The sequence below is a fragment of the Musca autumnalis genome, unplaced genomic scaffold, assembly GCF_047663935.1.
Source record: "Musca autumnalis isolate F117 unplaced genomic scaffold, ASM4766393v1 scaffold_2, whole genome shotgun sequence".
Taxonomy (NCBI): domain Eukaryota; kingdom Metazoa; phylum Arthropoda; class Insecta; order Diptera; family Muscidae; genus Musca; species Musca autumnalis.
Genome location: NW_027411755.1, coordinates 25,946,287 through 25,971,690, shown reverse-complemented (window position 1 = coordinate 25,971,690; position 25,404 = coordinate 25,946,287). Strand labels below are relative to the sequence as shown.

Genomic DNA, 25,404 nt, shown 5'->3' with positions numbered 1-25,404 from the left:
ATATTTTCATCTTTGAATCCACTACATCTTGGAGTGTCGTTATTTGCGGATGTTTGGGAGGACTGGTGAGTAGGGTACTGACATTCACCGAAAATGTGGTATTCAAAAAGAGACCAGTCATAAATAGCAGCAAATATACGAATTTCAAAATTTTCAGAGGTTCCTGGTTGGGCGGGGTGAATGATTGACCCAATACGGCGGGAAATATACGAACACTAAACACCAGCCCTGAGGGTTCCAAGAGGCCATCGAAGATATAATAAATTAACGATTGAAGTAGAGAAAAAATCACCGTACACAGGAGGATGGAACCAATGAATGTTGCGTTTAATATAATGGCATAGACTTCGCGAATACTCAGAGCCTGGGCACAGGGTACAATTAACATACCTCGGTCATGATGAAACACATCTGTCATATTAAACCATCTTTCGTAGTACGGAGTGGTGTCCATAGACATGGGTATATCAATTAGATTTGTTTCCACCAACTCCGCCAAGATAGCCTTAAAATGTTTGGCTGTCACCATATCAAGGGGGCTTGATCAGTTCCAGGGTGGCATTATATCGTTCGGCAAAGAGCATTACAAATCTGGGCACATAGCCATTAATTTTCAGGTTGCCCTGCTCATCATTGTAGTAGAAGGATCGTAACGATGCCTTATCAACATAGGTGAGTAGGGTTTTATTGTGCAGATTACGCCAATGTTGAGGATAATAGGTAAAATTTAGGTTGCCGAAGTCAGTTGCGGGAACTGGGTGAGACCAATGATATATAGGATATGGTTTGAGGAAATAAAGCATACGACTACCTTGGCCGCTTTGCTTTTGCGTTGAAGTGAAACTCAACAAAACATTGGTCATGTTGTGGTCCTTACAATTTTCGAGAAGTTGCTGTTGGAACTCCTGCTGATCCAAGACATCCACAGCTATAACCACAATTCTGGTCTCACGCATAAAATTCAAGACATTTGCCATTATTTCCATAAGTTGCACATTCATCTTCAGGGTAAGCAGAAGCACTGCCAATATCTCCTTATTGTATTCCATTCGATAAAGGAACTCTCCTTGGGTTTTGGTCAACAAATTTGTTGGCCAATTTAATTTGTAAAGGCTTTGTATAATTGGTTCCAGAGAGGTTTGCTGCTCGTCATGGACCACAAGCAAAGAATTAAAGTTCCTTTCCATGTAAATGTTGTTTAGCAGCTTTTGATAGAAATTAATCTCGTTATTTTCCTGGGCCTCTAGGATACCCATAACAGAGCTCCTTGTGTTCCACGTATTACCCAAAAATAACAGGATATAAAGAATGAACTTCATTTGTACTCGGATTGAAAAGTGCATTTTCCTCAGAATAATATTTGTTGGCCCACGGTATGAGGGACTAAATAAAACTGTGGGCAGCAGAGTTGAGAAGAGGTCTTTATATCCTTGCTTTTCCTGCTTGGGATGAACCTGCTTAATTTAATTAATTTATTAAAGTGGTAAGTCGCAAGTTAATGGGACGTTAATTAAAGGCTTCAAATGTTTTGTTAGCATAATAAGGCACTCTAAAGGATAACAAGGATTTAATTATGTAATACATAAAGGACGCAATTATATGTAAGGGCGATAATTTGACATTAATTTAATTTATTCACTTATATAAAAAAATGGTCTCGGGGCTTTGAAAAATATTTTTTAAAAAATTCACGTTTTGTGGTCTAATGGCGGAAGAAAAAATATTTTTTAAAAAATCCACGTTTTGTGGTCTAATGGCGGAAGAAAAAATATTTTTTAAAAAATCCACGTTTTGTGGTCTAAAGGCGGAAGAAAAAATATTTTTTTAAAAAATCCACATTTTGTAGTCTAATGGAGGAAGAAAAAATATTTTTTAAAAAAAATCCACGTTTTGTGGCTAATGGCAGAAGAAAAAATATTTTGTGGTTTGATGGCGGAAGAAAAAATATTCTTAAAAAAATACACGTTTTGTAAAAACAAAAAAAAAATATTTATTTTATTTATTTATTACATTAACTAGTAGTAAATACAAAGTTAATAAGAAGGTAGCATTGGCTACTAAGGCCGTCAGCCACGTTATGTGAAAAATATTTTTTAAAAACTCCACGTTTTGTGAATACTTTTTTTTAAAAATTCCACGTTTTGTGAATACTTTTTTTTAAGAAAAACTCCACGTTTTGTGAATACCTTTTTTAAAAATTCTACGTTTTGTGAATACTTTTTTTTTAAAAACTCCACGTTTTGTGAATACTTTTTTTAAAAATTCCACGTTTTGTGAATACTTTTTTTTAAAAAACTCCACGTTTTGTAAATAACTATTGTTTAAAAGATCCACGTTAAAAAAAATATTTTTTATAAACTCCACATTTTGTAAAAAAATATTTTTTAAAAACTCCACGCGTTGTGAAAAAATATTTAAAAAAAAAAAATCCACGTTTTGTGAAAAAAATATTTTTTAAAAACTCCACGCGTTGTGAAAAAATATTTAAAAAAAACCAAGTTTTGTTTTAAAAATTTTATTAAAAAATCAACGTTTTCAGAAAAAATATTTTATTGTGTTATGTGTTAAAAATATTTCTTAAAAAGTCCACGTTATGTGTTAACAATATTTGTTAAAAATCCGCGTTTTGTGTTATAGGTATTTTTTAAAAAAATCCCGTTTTGTGTTAAAAATATTTTTTGAAAAATCCCCGTTTTGTGAAAAAATATTTTTAAAAAAAAATCCACGTTTTGTGAAAAAATATTTTTTAAAAACTCCACATTTTGTGAACAAATAATTTTTTTAAAAAACCCACGTTTTGTCAAAAAATATTTTTTAAAAAACCCACGTTTTGTCATAAAATATTTTTTAAAAAATCCACGTTTTGTAATTTTGTATTAAAAATCCATTTTTTGTGAAACAATATTCTTTTAAAAATCCCGGTTATTTGAAAAAATAGTCTTTAAAAAATTCTCGTTTTGTGAAAATATATTTTTCAAAAAATCCATGTTTTGTTAGAAAATATTTAAAAAAAAGTCCAACCCAGCAAAAATTTGGTAGGCACATGTCATTACTTTCTGCATTACCAGGTAATGCGTACTCATTACCCTCCGCATTATCAGACAGTACATATATAACAGGTAACATATAACTAGTTACATCCTTACTTACTACTTACCTACAAAGGAATAAGTACGGTGGCACAGGGCTAGTGTGTCTGACTAAAAATCCTAGGTTTGTGTGTTCAAAGCTCACCGTCAGCATGGGAGTTTTTTGTTGACAAAATTACGAAGAAATGTTGATGTACATGGATGTTTTTAAACAACCCTTACTATTTGTACGAGTGGCCTAGTTTGTAGAGTGTTTGGCTAGAAATCGGAAGTTCATGTGTTCGACACCGGCAGGAAGCGGAATAAAAGAAAAAGAAGAAATAAAAACAAAGAATAATTGGAATGTTGAATTTGAATATAATTTCACCACATTTGTTCTAAAAATAGAACATATGCTTTTTAGCTTTTTTTTGACTACGCTAAGTGGTTAGATATGTACTTAAAACACACATTTAAGGAAGTACTTCCTCCCTATGACATCCCCATGTTAAAATAATGACTTTTACGGTCATTTAGTAAGTAGTTACAACTGCAAAAATTTACTGAATAAAGTCATTATTTGGTAATGACTTTTTTTGCTGGGAAGGGTTGTGAAAAAATTATTATTAAAAAATTCACGTTTTGTGTTAAAAATATTTTTTAAAAAATTCACGTTTTGTGTTAAAAATATTTTTTAAAAAATTCACGTTTTGTGTTAAAAATATTTTTTAAAAAATCCACGTTTTGTGTTAAAAATATTTTTTAAAAAATCCACGTTTTGTGTTAAAAATATTTTTTAAAAAATCCACGTTCTGTGTTAAAAATATTTTTAAAAAAATCCACGTTTTGTGTTGAAAATATTTTTTTAAAAAATCCACGTTTTGTGTTAAACATATTTTTTAAAAAACCCACATTTTGTGTTGAAATTTTTTTTAAAAATCCCCTTTTTGTGAAAAAGTATTTTTAAAAAAATCCACGTTTTGTGAAAAAAATATTTTTTGAAAAATCCATTTTTTGTGAAAAAATATTTTTTAAAAATCCCGGTTTTTTGAAAAAAATAGTCTTTAAAAAATTCCCGTTTTGTGTTAAAAATATTTTTAAAAAATCCACATTTTGTTTTAAAAACAATTATTAAAAATCTACGTTTTGTGTTAAAATTTTTTTGTGTTAACAATAATATTTTTTAAAAATCCGCGTTCTGCGTGTTAAAAGTATTTAAAAAAAATCCACGCTTTGTTAAGCTTTTGTGTTAACAAATATTTTTTTTTTAATTTTATTTATTTTTTTATTTTTTTTTAAATCCACGTTTTGTAAAAAAATATTTTTAAAAATCCAGGCATTGTAGTAATTTTTTTTTTAAAAAAATCTACGTCTTGTGTTGAAAATATTTTATAAAAAATCCAAGTATTGTGTTAATTTTTTTTTTAAATTCCCATTTTGTGAATAAATATGTTTTAAAATTCCAAGTTTAAAAAAATCATTTTTAACAAATTTAAGTTTAGAAAAAAAATATTCTTTAAAAAAAAATTAAGTTAAAAAAATTCTTTAAAAACTTTACGCTTTGAAAAAAAATATTCCATAAAAAATCCACGTTTTGTAAAAAAAATAATTTTCAAATAAACTACGTTTTGAAAAAAATATTCTTTTAAAAATCCCCCTTTGGAAAATACAAATCTTAAAAATACCCAAATTTTTAAAAAAAAATCTTCGGGCAGCAAATCCTTGCAATTGTAAATTCCCATTCTGTATACAACCATGCGTATAAGTATTGTCATAACGTATGCGTCAATGTTGTACCCGTGGGGGTATGACTGCTGTCAAAACTCATACTCCTCCCAACCAAGAAATTGTAGTTCCATTGTTTTTAATAACTTTATTTAAATTAATGACAAACTTTTCGATCTTTTATGAGATTATAATTGATTATCTTAAGTTTAGCAAATAAAAATTACTGAGGATTTTTTTCTCAAAATTAGCTGATGAATTTAGGAATCCTTATTATTTAAAATTAAATACGATTTATTTTGATCTTATTCCACATCAACTCTACTAAGAATACAATTAAACCACTCGTTAACCCAGCACAACTTATCATCCAAATCCAAAACATATCGCCAATAGTTAAAGGTCGGGGTCCTTTGTCAGCTGCCGGATGCAAAATAGTCGTCTCTTTAAGCTTAAGCATATCGCTAAATGTGCTGTAATACCAGGCATCTATGAGCCCATAAGCCTTAACCTGTTCAATGAGATAGTTAAGGCCCTCCTTATAGGGTGAATTGTGCGGCAAGGGTATGGCCCAACGAAGATTGGGAAATAATGTCAAGTTATCATAAGTACAGAAGATTTTCTTCTCAAAGAATTGTTGCTTGAGTAATAGCATTTGCCAGGCTGGCGATGAAAAATAATAACCATAAGAGGTATTTAGGTTATTACGTAGCTCTTGGAGGTATGTGAAATTGTCGGTGGTGGTAAATGCCCTGGCAAGGTGCTTAATTTCATTCCCCATAACCTCGGCTTCAATGTCTAAGAGTAGAATTTTAACTGGAGATTTCAAAAGGTCTTGCATAGTTTCGATTTGCCTGTGATTCGGAGGATGGGTAAAGAGAGTGCTGACATTGACCGAAAATGTGGTATTCAAATAAAGTCCCGCTATGAAGAGGAGAAAATAAATTATTTTAGAACTAAAATTGGAGAAATGTCGCATTGGAAATGATTGACCCAAAATGCCGGGAAATATAAGTTCACTAAAGAGGAGGCGTGATATGTGCAGTTGACCTTTGTAAACATAGTTGATGAGAGCTTGAACCAGCGACAGCAATATGGTGCAGACAATAACATAACCAAAAAATACCTCATTCAATAGAATGCCATAGACCTCACGTGTATTTAAACTCTGGGCACAGGGTACCACCAACAGACCCTTATCGTGAAGTAGGGTATTGGTCATGTTAAACCATTTATTTATGACCGGACTGGTATCAACAACCATGGGTATATGAAGACGATTGTTGCTTACCATATTCTCTACAATCACCGAATAATGGGTGGGCTCTTTAAAATCTAGTGGCAAGGCCATTTGAAGAGTGGCATTGAAACGTTCGGCAAAAAGCATAATTAATCGTGCAACGAAGCCATTTAGATGTATGTTACCCTTGGCGTCTTTGTAGTACAGGGTCCTGGGTGGTATACGATCCATATAGGTTAGTAGAGTTTTATTGTGCATATTCCGCCAATGTTGTGGGAAATGTGGGGTAGTATTGCCGGTACGTGAATCCCAATGATATGCCGGGTAAGGTTTCAAATAAAAGGTGTCTTGGATACCATGTGTGCTGCTACTAAAAATTAGCAAAAAATTAGTAAACCGAAAATTTTCACATGATTTTAACAGTAGTTGTTTAAATTTCTCATGTTCTCCCCGGGGAATATCTTCGGCAATGGCAATTATTCTGGTTTGTCGCATATAATCCAAGGTATTGGCCATTATTTTCATTAAGTCAATATTTAAGGAATTCCTCAGGAGTATTATGGTTAGTATTTCCCGGTTAAATGTCCCCTGTGCAAACCATTTACCATGATCTTCCATAAAAGCCATAGTTGGAATATTTATTTGATAAATTGCCTCGAAAAAGGGTTCCATGACATTAAGGGCTTCACTGTGCACTAGGAGAATGGTATTAAATTTCCGTTCAGCGTAAATGTCCTTCAAGAGATCAAGGTAAAAAGTGATTTCATTGAGGTTCCCAGTGGCCATCAAAGTGGTATTCAAATCAGTGGCTTTACAGGAACCGAGAAGTAGGCAGATACTTAGAAAAATTTTCATTTTATTTTTTATACTTTTTAAAACTTATTTGAATTTAATTTTTAAGAAGGTTGTGCAGCTGTTCAGCTTCAGTGTATGCTTTCGACTAAGTTCAACTCTTTTGAACAAGTTCCCAGGTCCTCTTCCATTTAACCCTTTGCCTGAGAAAATAATTACGATTCTAATATGACAATTAAACTGTCTTATTAGAATCTAAATTATCTCATTAGTAGCTCTAATTAAATGACCATACACTGTAGAAAATGCATTGAATATCCTCAACGAAACCATTGAGGATTTGTACCTTTAAACAGCCCTTACTGGTCTTAAAGTCCTCGAAAAAGGTTCTGTAAACAAAGTGATTGGAATGTGTCCAATTATTTTTTTTTCTTTGTATTTTTCAATTGTTTCGTTCAGAAATTCTGATCCTTTAATTATATTTCATGACTACAATCCTTTTTCTCCGTTTCCCTCATACCATAACTTGAAAAATTCTGCAATGTCATGTAATAACAATGCAACAAATATTTTGTTCACAGAATTTCCCGAAAAACAACAAATATTATTAAAAACAATGAAAAAGGTTAATTTTTTATTCAAAAAAATGCGGTCATTATATCTGTAATTAGACATTTTCATATATGGGAAGTCAGCGTTATTAGCTCGGATTTCGTTCAGTGTCCAAGAGAGGTGCTAAACGTGGGCATTGTAAATCGTGCCTTCAGATCACAAATGCGATTTTTTTTTTTTGCAAAACATTTTTTTAAATTTTCTCAGAACAATAGATGTTTGATAGACACATGGGCGTATGAATGTGGACAAAACTTATACGACACCCTTTGATTACACTAAAAGACGGCTATGCAAAAATCTAGAATGTTTAGAGAATATATATTTTTAGATCATGGATATTTTAAAGATATTTTTTTAAAAATGTGAATTTTTAAAATTTCGATTTTTAAGAATAAAATGTGAAAAAATATTCCTTAAAAATTTCGCGATTTAAATAAAATGTTGAAAATATTCTTTAAAAACTTCACGATTTAAATAAAATGTCAAAAAATATTTTTTTAAATATATACGTTTTAAATAACATATTAAAAAAATTTTATATTCAAAAATCCACATTTGACACAAGAAAATTAAACAAAAAAATATTTTAAAAATCCACGTTTTAAACAAAAAATTAAAAAAATTAAAAATATTCTTAAAAAAAATTCTTTATTGAGGAAAATATGGAAAATAAATATTTTTTAAAAAATTCACATTTTAAATAAAATATTGAACAAAATATTCTTTAAAAACTCAAATAATAAAGAAAATATTGGAATAATTCCTTTCTTTATTTAAAATTTCTTTTCTTTAAAAAATCCATGTTTAAAATAATACACTGAAAAATATTCTTTGAAAAATCCGTGATTTAAATAAAATGTTTTAAAAAACTATTCTTTAAAAAATTCACACTTAAATAAAATTTTTTGAGAAAATATTCGCTAAAAGGACCACGTTTTAAATAAAATATTTAAAAAATATTCTTTAAAAATCCGCAATTTAAATAAAATGTTGAAATACTATTCTTTAAAAAATCCACGATTTATATAAAATATTAAAAACTATTCTTTAAAAACAAGTTTTTGAATACTAAAAAAATTGTCTTTAAAAATTCAAAAATATTGTTTAAAAAATTTAAGTTTTTAAATAAAATATTGAAAAAATATTCTTAAAAAAGCAATATTTTTAAAAAATTGTTTAAAAAAATATTCTTTAAAAATCATTTTTTTAAAATAAAATATTTAAAAATAATCTTCAAAAATCCCACTTATTAAATAGAATATTAAAAATATTCTTTAAAAAATCCTCATGTTAAATGAAATATTGAAACTATTCTTTACAAGTCCACGTTTTAAATAAAATTTGAAACATTTTCTTTAAAAAATTTACAATTTAAATAAAATGTTGAAAAAATGTTTTAAAAAACGCGTTTTAAATAAAATATTAAAAAACGTTCTTTTAAAAAATATTCTTTAAGAAATATTTTTTTCAATATATTATTTAAAACGTGGATTTTTTAAAGAACATTTTTTCAATATTTTATTTGAAACGTGGATTTTTTAAAGAATATTTATTCAATATATTATTTAAAACGTAGATTTTTTAAAGAACATTTTTTCAATATTTTATTTGAAACGTGGATTTTTTAAAGAATATTTTTTTAAATCGTGTTTTTTTAAAGTATATTTTTTCAATATAATTTAAAGAATATTTCTTCAATATTTTATCTAAAACGTGTCTTTTTTAAAGAATATTTTTTTAAATCGTGTTTTTTTTAAAGAATATTTTTTTCAATATAATTTAAAGAATATTTCTTCAATATTTTATCTAAAACGTGTATTTTTTAAAGAACATTTTCTTCAATATTATTTAAGGAATATTTCTTCAATATTTTATCTAAAACGTGTATTTTTTAAAGAATATTTTTTTCAATATATTATTTAAAGCGTGGATTTTTTAAAGAATATTTGTTCAATATTTTATTTGAAACGTGGATTTTTTAAAGAATATTTTTTCAATATATTATCTAAAACGTGGATTTTTTAAGAACATTTTTTCAATATATTACCTAAAACGTGGATTTTTTAAGAACATTTTTTTCAATATATTACCTAAAACGTGGATTTTTTTTAAGAACATTTTTTCAATATATTATCTAAAACGTGGATTTTTTAAGAACATATTTTCAATATATTATTTTTTTAATATTTTATCTAAAACGTGGATTTTTTAAGAACATATTTTCAATATATTATTTTTTTAATATTTTATTTAAAACGTGGATTTTTTATGGAATATTTTTTTCTATATTTTATTTAAAACGTGGATTTTTTACGGAATATATTTTTCCATATTTTATTTAAAACGTGAATTTTTAAAGAATATTTTTTCAATATTTTATTTAAAACGTGAAGATGTATTTTTGTATTTTTAAAGCATGTTTTTTCAGTATTTTATTTAACAAGTGGATTTTTTAAAGAATAGTTTTTTTAATATATTATTATTTAAAACGTGGATTTTTTAAAAAATATTTTTTCAATATTTTGTTTAAAATGTGGATTTTTAAAGAATATTTTTTCAATATTTTATTTAAAATGTGGATTATTTAAAGAATATTTTTTTCAATATTTTATTTAAAACGTGGATTAAATATATTTTTTTGTTTTTTATGGATTTTTTAAAAAATATTTTTCAATATTTTATATAAAACGTGGATTTCAATATTGTACTAAAAACGTGATTTTTTAAAGAATATTTTTTCAATATTTTACTAAAAACGCGATTTTTTCAATATTTTATTTAAAGAGAAAAATTTAAAAATTTTATTTAAATCGTGAAAGTTTTAAAGAATATTGTTTAATACTTTATTTAAAGAATATTTCTTTCAATATTTTCTTTATTACCTGGGGTTTTAAAGAATATTTTGTTCAATATTTTATTTAAACGTGGATCTTTGAAATAATTTTTTTGTTTGAAACGTGGATTTTTAATGATTTTTTGTTAATTTTTGGTTTAAAACGTGATTTTTAAAAAAAAATATTTTTTAACATTTTTTGTGTAAAATGTGGATTTTTTAAAGAATATTTTTCAGTATTTTATTAAAATCGTGAAATTTGTAAAGAATACTGAAAAATTTTATTTTGTTTAAAACGTGAATTATTTAAAGAATATTTTTCAATATTTTATTTAAAACGTGGATTATTTAAAGAATATTTTTTCAATATTTTATTTAAAACGTGGATTTTTTAAAGAATATTTTTTCAATATTTTATTTAAAACGTGGATTTTTTAAAGAATATTTTTTCAATATTTTATTTAAAACGTGGATTTTTTAAAGAATATTTTTTCAATATTTTATTTAAAACGTGGATTTTTTAAAGAATATTTTTTCAATATTTTATTTAAAACGTGGATTTTTTAAAGAATATTTTTTTTCAATATATTATTTAAAACGTGGATATTTTTAAAGAATATTTTTTCAATATTTTATTTAAAACGTGGATTTTTTAAAGATTATTTTTTTCAATATTTTATTTAAAACGTGGATTTTTTAAAGATTATTTTTTTCAATATATTATTTAAAACGTGGATTTTTTAACAAATATATTTTCAATATTTTATTTAACCTTGGATTCTTTAAAGCATATATTTTTTTAATATATTATTTAAAGCGTGGATTTTTTAAAGAATATTTTTTCAATATTTTATTTATGACGTGAATTTTTAAAGATTTTTTTTCAATATATTATTTAAAACGTGGATTTTTTAAAGAATATTTCTTCAATATTTTATTTAAAACGTGTATTTTTAAAGAATATTTATTTTCAATATATTATTTAAAGCGTGGATTTTTTAAGAATATTTTTTCAATATTTTATTTGAAACGTGTTTTTTTAAGAATATTTTTTTTCAATATTTTATTTAAAACGTGGATTATTTAAAGAATATTTTTTCAATATTTTATTTAAAACGTGGATTATTTAAAGAATATTTTTTCTATATTTTATTTAAAACGTGGATTATTTAAAGAATATTTTTTCAATATTTTATTTAAAACGTGGATTATTTAAAGAATATTTTTTCAATATTTTATTTAAAACGTGCATTATTTAAAGAATATTTTTTCAATATTTTATTTAAAACGTGCATTATTTAAAGAATATTTTTTCAATATTTTATTTAAAACGTGCATTATTTAAAGCATATTTTTTCAATATTTTATTTAAAACGTGGATTATTTAAAGAATATTTTTTTTCAATATATTATTTAAAACGTGGATATTTTTAAAGAATATTTTTTCAATATTTTATTTAAAACGTGGATTTTTTAAAGATTATTTTTTTAATATATTACTTAAAACGTGGATTTTTTGCCGAATATATTTTCAATATTTTATTTAACCGTGGATATTTTTAAAGAATATTTTTTCAATATATTATTTAAAACGTGGATTTTTAAGAAAATTTTTTCAATATTTTATTTAAAACGTGGATTTTTAAAGAAAATTTTTTCAATATTTTATTTAAAACGTGGATTATTTAAAGAATGTTTTTTCAATATTTTATTTAAAACGTGGATTATTTAAAGAATATTTTTTCAATATTTTATTTAAAATGTGGATTTTTTAAGGAATATTTTTTCAATATTTTATTTCAAGCCTGAATTTTTTTAAGAATATTTTTTCAATATTTTATTTAAAACGTGGATTATTTAAAGAATAGTTTTTCAATATTTTATTTAAAATGTGGATTTTTTAAGGAATATTTTTTCAATATTTTATTTCAAGCGTGAATTTTTTAAAGAATAATTTTTCAATATTTTATTTAAAACGTGGATTATTTAAAGAATATTTTTTCAATATTTTATTTAAAATGTGGATTTTTTAAGGAATATTTTTTCAATATTTTATTTCAAGCGTGAATTTTTTAAAGAATATTTTTCAATATTTTATTTAAAATGTGGATTTTTTAAGAAAATTTTTGTCTATATTTTATTTCAAGCGTGAATTTTTTAAAGAATATTTCTCAATAATTTATTTTATGTGTGGATTTTTTAAAGAATATTTAAAAACATTAATTAAATTCATTCAATTCATTTCAATATATTATTTAAAACGTGGATTTTTTAAAGAATATTTCTTCAATATTTTATTTAAAACGTGTATTTTTTAAAGAATATTTATTTTCAATATATTATTTAAAGCGTGGATTTTTTAAGAATATTTTTTCAATATTTTATTTGAAACGTGTTTTTTAAGAATATTTTTTTTTCAATATTTTATTTAAAACGTGGATTATTTATAGAATATTTTTTCAATATTTTATTTAAAACGTGGATTATTTAAAGAATATTTTTTCAATATTTTATTTAAAACGTGGATTATTTAAAGAATATTTTTTCAATATTTTATTTAAAACGTGCATTATTTAAAGAATATTTTTTCAATATTTTATTTAAAACGTGGATTATTTAAAGAATATTTTTTCAATAATTTATTTGAACGTGGATTTTTTAAAGAATATTTTTTTTTCAATATATTATTTAAAACGTGGATATTTTTAAAGAATATTTTTTCAATATTTTATTTAAAACGTGGATTTTTTAAAGATTATTTTTTTTAATATATTATTTAAAACGTGGATTTTTTGACGAATATATTTTCAATATTTTATTTAACCGTGGATTCTTTAAAGAATATTCTTTTTCAATATATTATTTAAAACGTGGATTTTTAAAGAAAATTTTTTCAATATTTTATTTAAAACGTGGATTATTTAAAGAATGTTTTTTTCAATATTTTATTTAAAACGTGGATTATTTAAAGAATGTTTTTTCAATATTTTATTTAAAACGTGGATAATTTAAAGAATATTTTTTCAATATTTTATTTAAAATGTGGATTTTTTAAGGAATATTTTTTCAATATTTTATTTCAAGCGTGAATTTTTTAAAGAATATTTTTCAATATTTTATTTAAAATGTGGATTTTTTTAAGAAAATTTTTGTCTATATTTTATTTCAAGCGTGAATTTTTTAAAGAATATTTCTCAATAATTTATTTTATCTGTGGATTTTTTAAAGAATATTTAAAAACATTAATTAAATTCATTCAATTCATTAAACACATTATTTGGTAATCCCTGGCGTATAAGTGTTGTTGTTACATATGCATCCATCTTACCTACTTAGCGTATAATTGCTGTCGAAACGTATACGCTCCCTTTTGAATCGGATTAAAAGAGTTTTTGAAGTAGTTTATTTTTATTTAATTACTTTATACTTTATTTTGTACTTTACTTTCACAGAAAATTTATTTATTTTCTTAATTTTTTCATCATCCATTGTCTCCAACATAACTCCCCGCCAAACACCACACTGCTGCAAGTCAAACCAATCACCACAATCATCCAAACCCAAAATAAATCACTGGCATTTAAAACCTTATGATCCTCTGAGGGATTTAAATTGCGTATTGAAACCTGTTTCGTTTTTAGCATATCCCAAAATAAGCTACCATGCCATGCATCATCCAAACCCGCCGAATAGACACGATGTATTAAAGAATTTAAGGCATCTCTATAATGTGAATTATACTGCAGTCGAAAACCCCATGGCAGCATGCTGAAATATTTCATTGCCTCGGGAGTGTGAAACAGCTGATGGGAACTATATTTCTGTTGACGCCATACCAATTCATAGCTTGTCGTGGTGGCATAATAACAGAAGCTGGTATTCAATGAACGGCGCATTTCATGGACATAGGTAGTGTTGTTGTTAAAGACCAATGACTGCTGATAGGGAAATAACCAATCCTCCGACTCTTTTGCATCTGCAGCATTGATGAGTACCTTCTTGTTGTAACGTAACAAGTCTTCATAGCTATTGATTTGTGGATGCTGCGGTGGCCGGGTAAAATAAGTGTTAATATTTGCCGCAAATTCTGTGGCCATATAAAGGCCATAGAAACCGATTAGGAGATATAACAATTTTAAACTTTTCGTGGATTTGGGTCGTGTGGCAAATGCTTGACCCAATACCCCTGGCCAAACTTTGGGATTGACTAAAAAATCCCATGGATTTTTCATAGCACTCCAGCAGTAGTCAATGAGACCATGAATTAGGGAGAAAATCAAACCCAATATCATGTAACAGCCGGAAAAGTTTAAACTCAGTAGGTCACCAAATATTTCCGGCATTGTTAGCGTTTCACTCAGCGGGACCATTAGCACTATTTCATTTATATCATAGGTATCGGAAACATTACGCCAGTCATCACCAAATATTCCCGGTAGCATGGCCATGGGTAAATCCAGCTTATTTTCAGCCACCAGCTGATTGATTATGGAAAAATGGGTTTTATTGCCTACTTTTAGGGGATAGAACATTTCCAGCGTGGCCACAAAACCATTCATTTGTAAGTTTCCCTTGTGGTCGGCATAGACCATACTTCTTGCTGATGTCTGCTCGACAAAGGTCTTCAGGGTTTTGTTGTGTAAATTTAACAATAAAGGGGCATAATATGAGGCTTCCTTTAGGGACCAATTCTGCCAGTGATATTCGGGGAAGGGAATTAATTTTCTTATGATCATTTCCTTGGGCTGCTTTGAAGGGAATAACAGCAGTACATTTGTCATCCGATGTAACTCTAACAAGTAAAAAAGCATTAAGTTCGGCCGGGCCGAACTTTTCATACCCTCCACCATAAAATATTCATTCCTGTCCCCAACTTTAAGTGGGTACGTTAAAATGTCAGATAATGTGCATAAAATGCTTCATACGGGAGGCCCTTTTTTATGGTGCCTATATCTAACTGTTGACAATTTTTGGTGGGCTAGAAATTGGTAGGTACTGTTATATAGGGGTTATAATAAAACATGGGCCATGTTGACAGTTTTTGATGGGAGCCTTTAATGTCAAATAACTCCTAATTCGGTTAAAAAATTTAGCTAGAATCCTAAAAATATCGAAAATCGGTACATAACGTGGGAACTTCAAATGTCATTAAAAGCTAGTTCGGAGGTATCTGGGCTATACGAAAATGAACAATTTTTGTTGCAGAATTTTTGTTGACTTTTAAATTTAAAATTACAGAAAGTTCGTCCAAAAAATAAAGCTAAGGTACGGAAAATCGGGAGGTTTGTTTTGGGGCTATACAAAAACATGGACCTACGTTCGGTTAAACATTTTAAGTAAAATCCTCAAAGTACCGAAAATCGGGAAGTATCGTTATATTGGGGCTATGTTGAAAATTGTTGATGCAGTTGTGGTGACCACTACAACCTTCAAATGTCAAATTACAGTTAGTTCTGGTAAAAATTTTAGCTAAAATTGCCAAATTACTGATAATTGGGAGGTACCGTTACATGGGAGCTATATCCGAACATGGACCTATGTTGACAATTTTTGATGGAGAGGTATTGTGACCACTAAGAACTTCAAATGTCAAATTACTGCTAGTTCGGTTTAATATTGTAGCTAAAATCATCAAATTACTGAAAATCGGGAGGTACCGTTAGGTGGAGAGGTGTGGTGACCACTAAGAATTTCAAATGTCAAATGTTCAAATTACAGATAATTCGGTTAAAACTTGCTGGTAAAATTCTCAAAATACCTGAAATCGGGCGGTAACGTTATATGGGGGCTATTCCAAAACATGGACCTATGCCCACTATTTATATAAGTTTATTTACATTTAAGAACCCTAAATGTCAATTGATAGCTAAATCGGTCTGAAAATGTAGATAAAAACGTCAAAATGCCGTAAGTCGGGGGTACCGTTATATGGAGGCTATACCGAAACCTGGACCTAGGTCCACAAGTTTTGTCACATAAGTTTATTGACATTTAAGAACTTCAAATGTCAAATTATAGCTGCATCGGTCTGAAAATGTAGCTAAAAACGTCAAAATACCGCAAATCGGGGGGTACCGTTATATGGGGGCTATACCAAAACGTGGACCTATGTCCACAACTTCTAATATATAAGTTTATTAACACTTAAGACCCCTAAATGTCAAATTATAGCCAAATCGGTCCAAAACTGTAGCTAAAACCATCAAAATACCGTAAATCGGGGGGCACCGTTATATGGGGGCTATACCAAAATATGGACCTATGTCCACAACTTTTGTTATATAAGTTTATTGACATTTAAGAACCCTAACTGTCAAATTATAGCTACATCGGTCTGAGAATGTAGCTAAAAACGTCAAAATACCGCAAATCGGGGGGTACCGTTATATGGGGGCTATACCAAAACGTGGACCTATGTCCACAACTTCTAATATATAAGATTATTAACACTTAAGAACCCTAAATGTGAAATTATAACTACATCGGTCTGATAATGTAGCTAAAAACGTCAAAATACCGTATATCGGGGGGTACCGTTATATACGTTATATACTATAGCTACATCGGTCTGAAAATGGGGGGTACTGTTATATGGGGGCTATACCAAAACGTGGACCTATGTCCACAAGTTTTGTTAAATAAGTTTAATGACACTTAAGAACCCTAAATGTCAAAATATAGCTAAGTCGGTCTGAAAATGTAGCTTAAATCGTCAAAATACCGTAAATCGGGGGGTACCGTTATATGGGGGCCATACCAAAACGTGGACCTATGTCCACAACTTTTGTTATATAAGTTTACTAGCAAAGTGCCCGCAACTTTGTATGCGGAAAGGATACAAAAAATAAACAATATGTAATATGGAAATTGCAAACACTGAAAATGTTGTTGCACTAATACCAATTTTAATCAATATTTATTTTTATTTTAGTACTGTACGTACTCCTTTAGTTCGATTTTCAAAAAGATCGGCCGTATCTCACCCTTACACATTAACAGATCAACGTTGCACACCAATACTCACCCTAATTCCAAAAAAATACAGATTCCAGCACTGTCCCTACACCCAAAAACAAACTGAGTACCATTAAGTACTTTTCGTGTACTTATGGTACGTATTTCGACGACATATCTCAACCCTACACTGACATTAATACAAAATAATAACAATAATCGTAATTCCAAATTTCAAGATTCCAGCTGTATCCGTTCGTCCAATTCCTAATTGTACCAAACATATTATTATTTCGTACTCTTCGTATCCACAAGTAAGATTTTTCAAGACTACATGAATCCTTCACTTTAACAGTAATCTTAATTCCAAATTTCAGGATTCCAGCTGTATCCGTTCGTCCAATTCCTAATTGTACCAAATTTGGAACAATTGAGAACTTTCGTACCCATAAGTACGATTTTTTTAAAACTTCCTCAATGCAACAGGGCTGCAATAATCATAGTTTCAAATTGCAAGGTTCCACCGCTATCCGTTCACCTAACTACAAATTGTACCAAATTTAGTACTTTTCGTACCCATAAGTACGATTTTTCAAAACTACCTGAATCCTACTCTTTGACTGTAATCGTAATTCCATATTTCTTGATTCCAGCTCTATTAATTCACCCAAATCCAAGTTGTACCAAATTTAGTACCATTTAGTACTATTCATATCCATAAGTACGAATTTTCTACCTTAATCCACTCTCCAACAGGAATCTCAATTCCAAATTTCGGGATTCCAGCTCTATCCGTTCACCCAAATCCCCATTGTACCAAATTTAGTACAATTTAGTACATAAGTACGAATTTCCAAAACTACCTCAATCCTACACTCCACCAGTAATCCCAATTCCAATTTTTCGAGATTCCAGCACTATCCGTTCACCCACAGCACCATTGTACCAAATTTAGTACTTTTCGTACACTCATAATTTCCAAAAACCCTTTAGCACATCTCTCTTACTCTATCCATTCGCCCAAATCCAAACTGTACTAAATTTAGTACCATTTTTTTTAACTTTTCATTCCCATTAAGTACAATTTTCCAAATCGCAGTTCCACATTTCAGGATTCCAGCTTTATCCGTTCACCCAAATCCCCATTGTACCAAATTTAGTACCATTTAGTACTTTTCGTACACATATGTAAGTATGAATTTTCCAAGTACCACTTCCCAACTTTGATTTCCATACCAAATTCCATTATTCTAGCCATATCCGTTCAAAATATACAATTGGTACTAAATTTTGTAAATTTTAGTACTTTTTGTACACTTAGTACACCCTACACCATTACGGTATTCTTAATTCAAAACTTCAGGTTTCAAGCTCTATTCGTTCCCCCAAATCCATGTTGTACAAAATTTAGTAATATTTAGTGCTTTCTGTACTTATAAGTACGAATTTCTAACACTACATCAATCATACACTTCAAAAGTAATCTTAATTCCAAATTTCAAGATTCCAGCTCTACCCGTTCACACAAATCTAAATTGTACCAAATTTAGTACGATTTAGTACTTTTCGAACCCATATGCACGAATATCTTAAACTTTCTCAATTCTACAGTTCAACAGTAATCTTAATTCCAAATTTCAGGTTTCAAGCTCCATCCATTCACTCAAATCCAAATGGTACCAAATTTAGTACCATTTATACATAAGTACGAACTTCCAAAACCATTTCCTTATATCAACGCCATTTCCCAAACTTGATTACCACACCAAATTTGAAGATTGTAGCTATATCCGTTCAAAATATACAATTAGTACCAAATTTAGTAACTTTTAGTACTTTTCGTACACTTATCGGTCGAATTTCCAAAAATCCTTTGGTACATCTCTATAACTCTCCATTAGTGCCCTCGTTCAAAATTTCCGAATTCTATCTCTTCGCGTTCGCCTAATACAATGGATACCATATTTAGTACCTTTTTGTACTTTTCGTACCTTTCTAGGACGAATTCCCAAAAACCCCTTTACACAAAAGCAAATTGTACCAAATTCTGTGCCATTTAGTACTTTTCATAGTATTTTTTTGTCCAAAGTCATCTATCTGCATATCTTAATCCCACACACAAACAGTGACTCTAGAACAAATTGTAGAATTCCAGCTCTGTTCCTACACCCGATACCAAATTTAGAACGATTTAGTACTTTTCGTATATGATATGCCAAAGCCACACACCAACACTCACCCTGACTCCAATAACAAATTGAGTGTCATTTCGTAATTTTCGTATACATATGATACGTATTTCGATTACCACATACAAATGTAAAACATAGTACCATTAAGTACACTTCGTACCCATAGCGCGATTTTCCAAAACTACCTCAATCCTTCACTACCATAATTCTAAATAACCGGATTCCAGCGCTATCCGTGCAATCAAATCCAAATTGTAGCATTTGGTACATTTCGTACCCACAAGAACGGATTTCAAAAACTACTTCCATCTCAATCCTACACTCCAACAGTAGTCTGATTAAATTAAAGGATTCCAGCTCTATCCGTTCCCCCAAATCCAAATTGTACCAAATGTAGTACCACTTAGTACTTTTCGTACCCATAGCTAAGAATTTCCAAAACTACCTCAGTCCTATACTCCAACAGTAATCCTAATTTCAAATTTTAGGACTCAAGCGCTATCCATCACCCAAATCCTAATTGTACCACATCTAGTATCAATTAGTACTTTTCATAACCTTAATCCCACAATCCAACAGCAATCTCAATTCCAAATTTCGGGATTCCAGCTCTATCCGTTCAACCAAATCCCCATTGTACCAAATTTAGTACCATTTATAACTTCTCGTTCCCATAAGTACGATTGTCGAAAACTACTTCAGTCCTACACTCCAACACAAATCACAATTCAACATTTCATGATTCCAGCTTTATCCGTTCACCCAAATGCCCATTGTACCAAATTTAGTACCAATTAGTACTTTTCGTACATAGTTTCCGAAAACCCTTTAGTACATCTCTCTTACTCTTCATCAGTGACCCTCAGTCCAAATTTGAGGAATCGAGCTCTATCCGTTTACCGAAATCCAAGCAGTACTAAATTTAGTACCATTTAGTACTTTCCGTACCCATAGGTACGAATTTCCAAAACTCCCTCATACCTACACTCCACCAGTAATGTCAATTCCAAATTTCGAGATTCCAGCTCTATCCGTTCACCCAAATCCCCATAGTACCAAATTTAGTACCATTTGGTACTTTTCGTACACATAAGTATGAATTTTCCACACCATCTCCTTTTAGAAGCACCACTTCCCAACCATGATTTCCATACCAAATTCCATGATTCTAGCTATATCCGTTCAAAATATACAATTGGTACTAAATTTTGTAAATTTTAGTACTTTTCGTACACTTAGAGGTCGAATTTCCAAAAACCCTTCGGTACATCTTTCTAACTCTCAATCAGTTACCTTCATGCCAAATTTCAGAATTCTAGCTCTTTCCGTTTGCCCAATACAAAGGGTACCATATTTAGTACCTTTTAGTACTTTTCGTACCCTTCTAGGTCGAATTTCCAAAAACCCAGCCTTATCTCACCCCTACACACCAACAGCAACCCACACCCAAAATTTGGAGATTCTAGCTTCAGCGGTTTCGTCTGGGCGATGATATGTCAGTCACTCACTCACTCACTCATCACTAAGCTCTTTTATATATATAGATTATTTATTACTTATTATTTATTATTTATTATTTATGATTTATGATTTATTATTTACTATTTATTATAATTTCCGGATTCCAGCGCTATTTCTCCATATAAATGCAATTTCCGTACTTATAAGTACGAATTTCAGAGTTACCTCAATCGTACACTTCAAAAGCAGTTGTAATTCCAAATTTCAGTATTCCATCTCTCCAAATTGTACCAAATTTAGTACGTTTCGTACCCATAAGTACGAATTTCCAAAACTTCCTCAATCCTACACTGCAACAGTAACCTTAATTCGAAATTTCAGGATTCCAACTCTATCCGTTCACCCAATTATAAATTGTACCAAATTTAGTACATTTAGTACTTTCCGTTCCCATAAGTATGAATTTCCAAAACTACCTCAATCCTACACTCCATCAGTAACCTTAATTTAGATTTTAAGATTCCAACTCTATCCGTTCAACTAAATGTAAATTGTACCAAATTTTGTACCATTTACTACTTTCCGTACCCATAAGTATAAATTTCCAAGATTAACTCAATCCTACACTCCAAAAGCAATTTAATTCCAAATTTCTGGATTCCAGCTCTATCCGTTCACCCAAATATAAATTGTACCAAATTTAGTACATTTAGTACTTTCCGTTCCCATAAATATGAATTTCCAAAACTACCTCAATCCTATACTCCATCAGTAACCTTAATTCGAAATTTCAGGTTTCCATGTCTATCTAAATCCAAATTGCACCAAATTTGGTACCATTTAGTACTTTTCGTACCCATAAGTACGAATTTCCAAAACTGCCTCAATCCTACACTCCAACAGTAACCTTAATTCGAAATTTCAGGATTCCAACTCTATCCGTTCACCCAAATATAAGTTGTACCAAATTTAGTGCCTTTAGTACTTTCCGTTCCCATAAGTATGAATTTCCAAAACTACCTCAATTCTACACTCCATCAGTAACCTTAATTCGAAATTTTAGGATTCCAACTCTATCCGTTGAACTAAATTTAAATTGTACCAAATTTAGTACCATTTAGTACTTTCCGTACCCATAAGTATAAATTTCCAAAACTAACTCAATCCTACACTCCAAAAGTAATTAAATTCCAAATTTCAGGATTCCAGCTCTATTCGTTCACCCAAATCCAATTTGTACCAAATTTAGTACACATAAGTATGAATAAAAAATACACCCATATCTCAATCGTACGCTTCAACGGTAATCTAAATTCCAAATTTCAGGTTTTCAGCTCTATCCGTTCACCCAAATCCAAATTGTACCAAATTTAGTACCATTTAGTACTACTCGTACACATAAGTACGAACTTCCAAAATCATTTCCTTTTATTAACACCACTTTCCAACCTTGATTTCCATACCAAATATGAACATTGTAGCTATATCCGCTCAAAATATACAATTGGTACCAAATTTAGTAACTTTTCGTACACTTATAGGTCGAATTTCCAAAAACCCTTTGGTACATCTTTCTAACTCTCCATCAGTTACCCCCATTCCAAATTTCAGAATTCTAGCTCTTCCCGTTTGCCTAATACAAAGTGTACCATATTTAGTACCTTTTCGTACTTTTCGTACCCTTCTAGGTCGAATTTCCAAAAACCCAGCCTTATCTCACCCCTACACACCGACAGCAACCCACAGTCAAAATTTCAGCTTTCTAGCTTCAGCGGTTTCGTCTGGGCGATGATATGTCAGTCACTCACTCACTCACTCACTCACTCACTCATCACTAAGCTCTTTTATATATATAGATGATTTATTATTTACTATTTATTATAATTTCCGGATTCCAGCGCTATTTCTCCATATAAATGCAATTTCCGTACTTATAAGTACGAATTTCAGAGTTACCTCAATCGTACACTTCAAAAGCAGTTGTAATTCCAAATTTCAGTATTCCATCTCTCCAAATTGTACCAAATTTAGTACGTTTCGTACCCATAAGTACGAATTTCCAAAACTTCCTCAATCCTACACTGCAACAGTAACCTTAATTCGAAATTTCAGGATTCCAACTCTATCCGTTCACCCAATTATAAATTGTACCAAATTTAGTACATTTAGTACTTTCCGTTCCCATAAGTATGAATTTCCAAAACTACCTCAATCCTACACTCCATCAGTAACCTTAATTTAGATTTTAAGATTCCAACTCTATCCGTTCAACTAAATGTAAATTGTACCAAATTTTGTACCATTTACTACTTTCCGTACCCATAAGTATAAATTTCCAAGATTAACTCAATCCTACACTCCAAAAGCAATTTAATTCCAAATTTCTGGATTCCAGCTCTATCCGTTCACCCAAATATAAATTGTACCAAATTTAGTACATTTAGTACTTTCCGTTCCCATAAATATGAATTTCCAAAACTACCTCAATCCTATACTCCATCAGTAACCTTAATTCGAAATTTCAGGTTTCCATGTCTATCTAAATCCAAATTGCACCAAATTTGGTACCATTTAGTACTTTTCGTACCCATAAGTACGAATTTCCAAAACTGCCTCAATCCTACACTCCAACAGTAACCTTAATTCGAAATTTCAGGATTCCAACTCTATCCGTTCACCCAAATATAAGTTGTACCAAATTTAGTGCCTTTAGTACTTTCCGTTCCCATAAGTATGAATTTCCAAAACTACCTCAATTCTACACTCCATCAGTAACCTTAATTCGAAATTTTAGGATTCCAACTCTATCCGTTGAACTAAATTTAAATTGTACCAAATTTAGTACCATTTAGTACTTTCCGTACCCATAAGTATAAATTTCCAAAACTAACTCAATCCTACACTCCAAAAGTAATTAAATTCCAAATTTCAGGATTCCAGCTCTATTCGTTCACCCAAATCCAATTTGTACCAAATTTAGTACACATAAGTATGAATAAAAAATACACCCATATCTCAATCGTACGCTTCAACGGTAATCTAAATTCCAAATTTCAGGTTTTCAGCTCTATCCGTTCACCCAAATCCAAATTGTACCAAATTTAGTACCATTTAGTACTACTCGTACACATAAGTACGAACTTCCAAAATCATTTCCTTTTATTAACACCACTTTCCAACCTTGATTTCCATACCAAATATGAACATTGTAGCTATATCCGCTCAAAATATACAATTGGTACCAAATTTAGTAACTTTTCGTACACTTATAGGTCGAATTTCCAAAAACCCTTTGGTACATCTTTCTAACTCTCCATCAGTTACCCCCATTCCAAATTTCAGAATTCTAGCTCTTCCCGTTTGCCTAATACAAAGTGTACCATATTTAGTACCTTTTCGTACTTTTCGTACCCTTCTAGGTCGAATTTCCAAAAACCCAGCCTTATCTCACCCCTACACACCGACAGCAACCCACAGTCAAAATTTCAGCTTTCTAGCTTCAGCGGTTTCGTCTGGGCGATGATATGTCAGTCACTCACTCACTCACTCACTCACTCACTCATCACTAAGCTCTTTTATATATATAGATTGATACTTAAGAACAATAAATGTCAAATTATAGCTAAATCGGTCTACAAATGTAGCTAAAAACGACAAAATACCGCAAATCGGGGGGTACCGTTATATGGGGGCTATACCAAAACGTGGACATATGTCCACAAGTTTTGTTAAATAAGTTTAATGACACTTAAGAACCCTTAATGTCAAAATATAGCTAAGTCGGTCTGAAAATGTTGCTAAAACCGTCAAAATACCGTAAATCGGGGGGTACCGTTATATGGGGGCTATACCAAAACGTGGACCTATGTCCACAACTTTTGTTATATAAGTTTATTGACATTTAAGAACCCTAACTGTCAAATTATAGCTACATCGGTCTGAGAATGTAGCTAAAAACGTCAAAATACCGCAAATCGGGGGGTACCGTTATATGGGGGCTATACCAAAACGTGGACCTATGTCCACAACTTCTAATATATAAGATTATTAACACTTAAGAACCCTAAATGTGAAATTATAACTACATCGGTCTGATAATGTAGCTAAAAACGTCAAAATACCGTATATCGGGGGGTACCGTTATATGGGGGCTATACCAAAACGTGGACCTATGTCCACAACTTTTGTTATATACGTTTATTAATACTTAAGAACCCTAAATGTCAAATTATAGTTAAATCGGTCAAAAAATGTAGCTAAAAACGTCAAAATACCGCAAATCGGGGGGTACCGTTATATGGGGGCTATACCAAAACGTGGACCTATGTCCTATACCAAAACGTGGACCTATGTTATATATGTTTATTGACACTTAAGAACCCTAAATGTCAAATTATAGCCAAATCGGTCTGAAAATGTAGCTAAAACCGTCAAAATACCGTAAATCGGGGGGTACCGTTATATTGGGGCTATACCAAAACGTGGACCTATGTCCACAACTTTTAATATGTAAGTTTATTAACA

The 25,404-nt window shown here is 29.8% G+C and overlaps 1 protein-coding gene across 1 annotated transcript in view; it reads right to left on the bottom strand.

The window, feature by feature from the left end:
- The window catches only part of LOC141392103 (uncharacterized), a 1,074-nt gene extending 545 nt beyond the window's left edge, over positions 1-529 (bottom strand). Inside the window, exon 1 of the mRNA XM_073965060.1 lies at positions 1-529. This exon is cut by the window's left edge and continues 545 nt beyond it. Coding sequence (XP_073821161.1) covers positions 1-529 — 529 coding nt within the window.
- Positions 530-25,404: the final 24,875 nt, after the last annotated feature.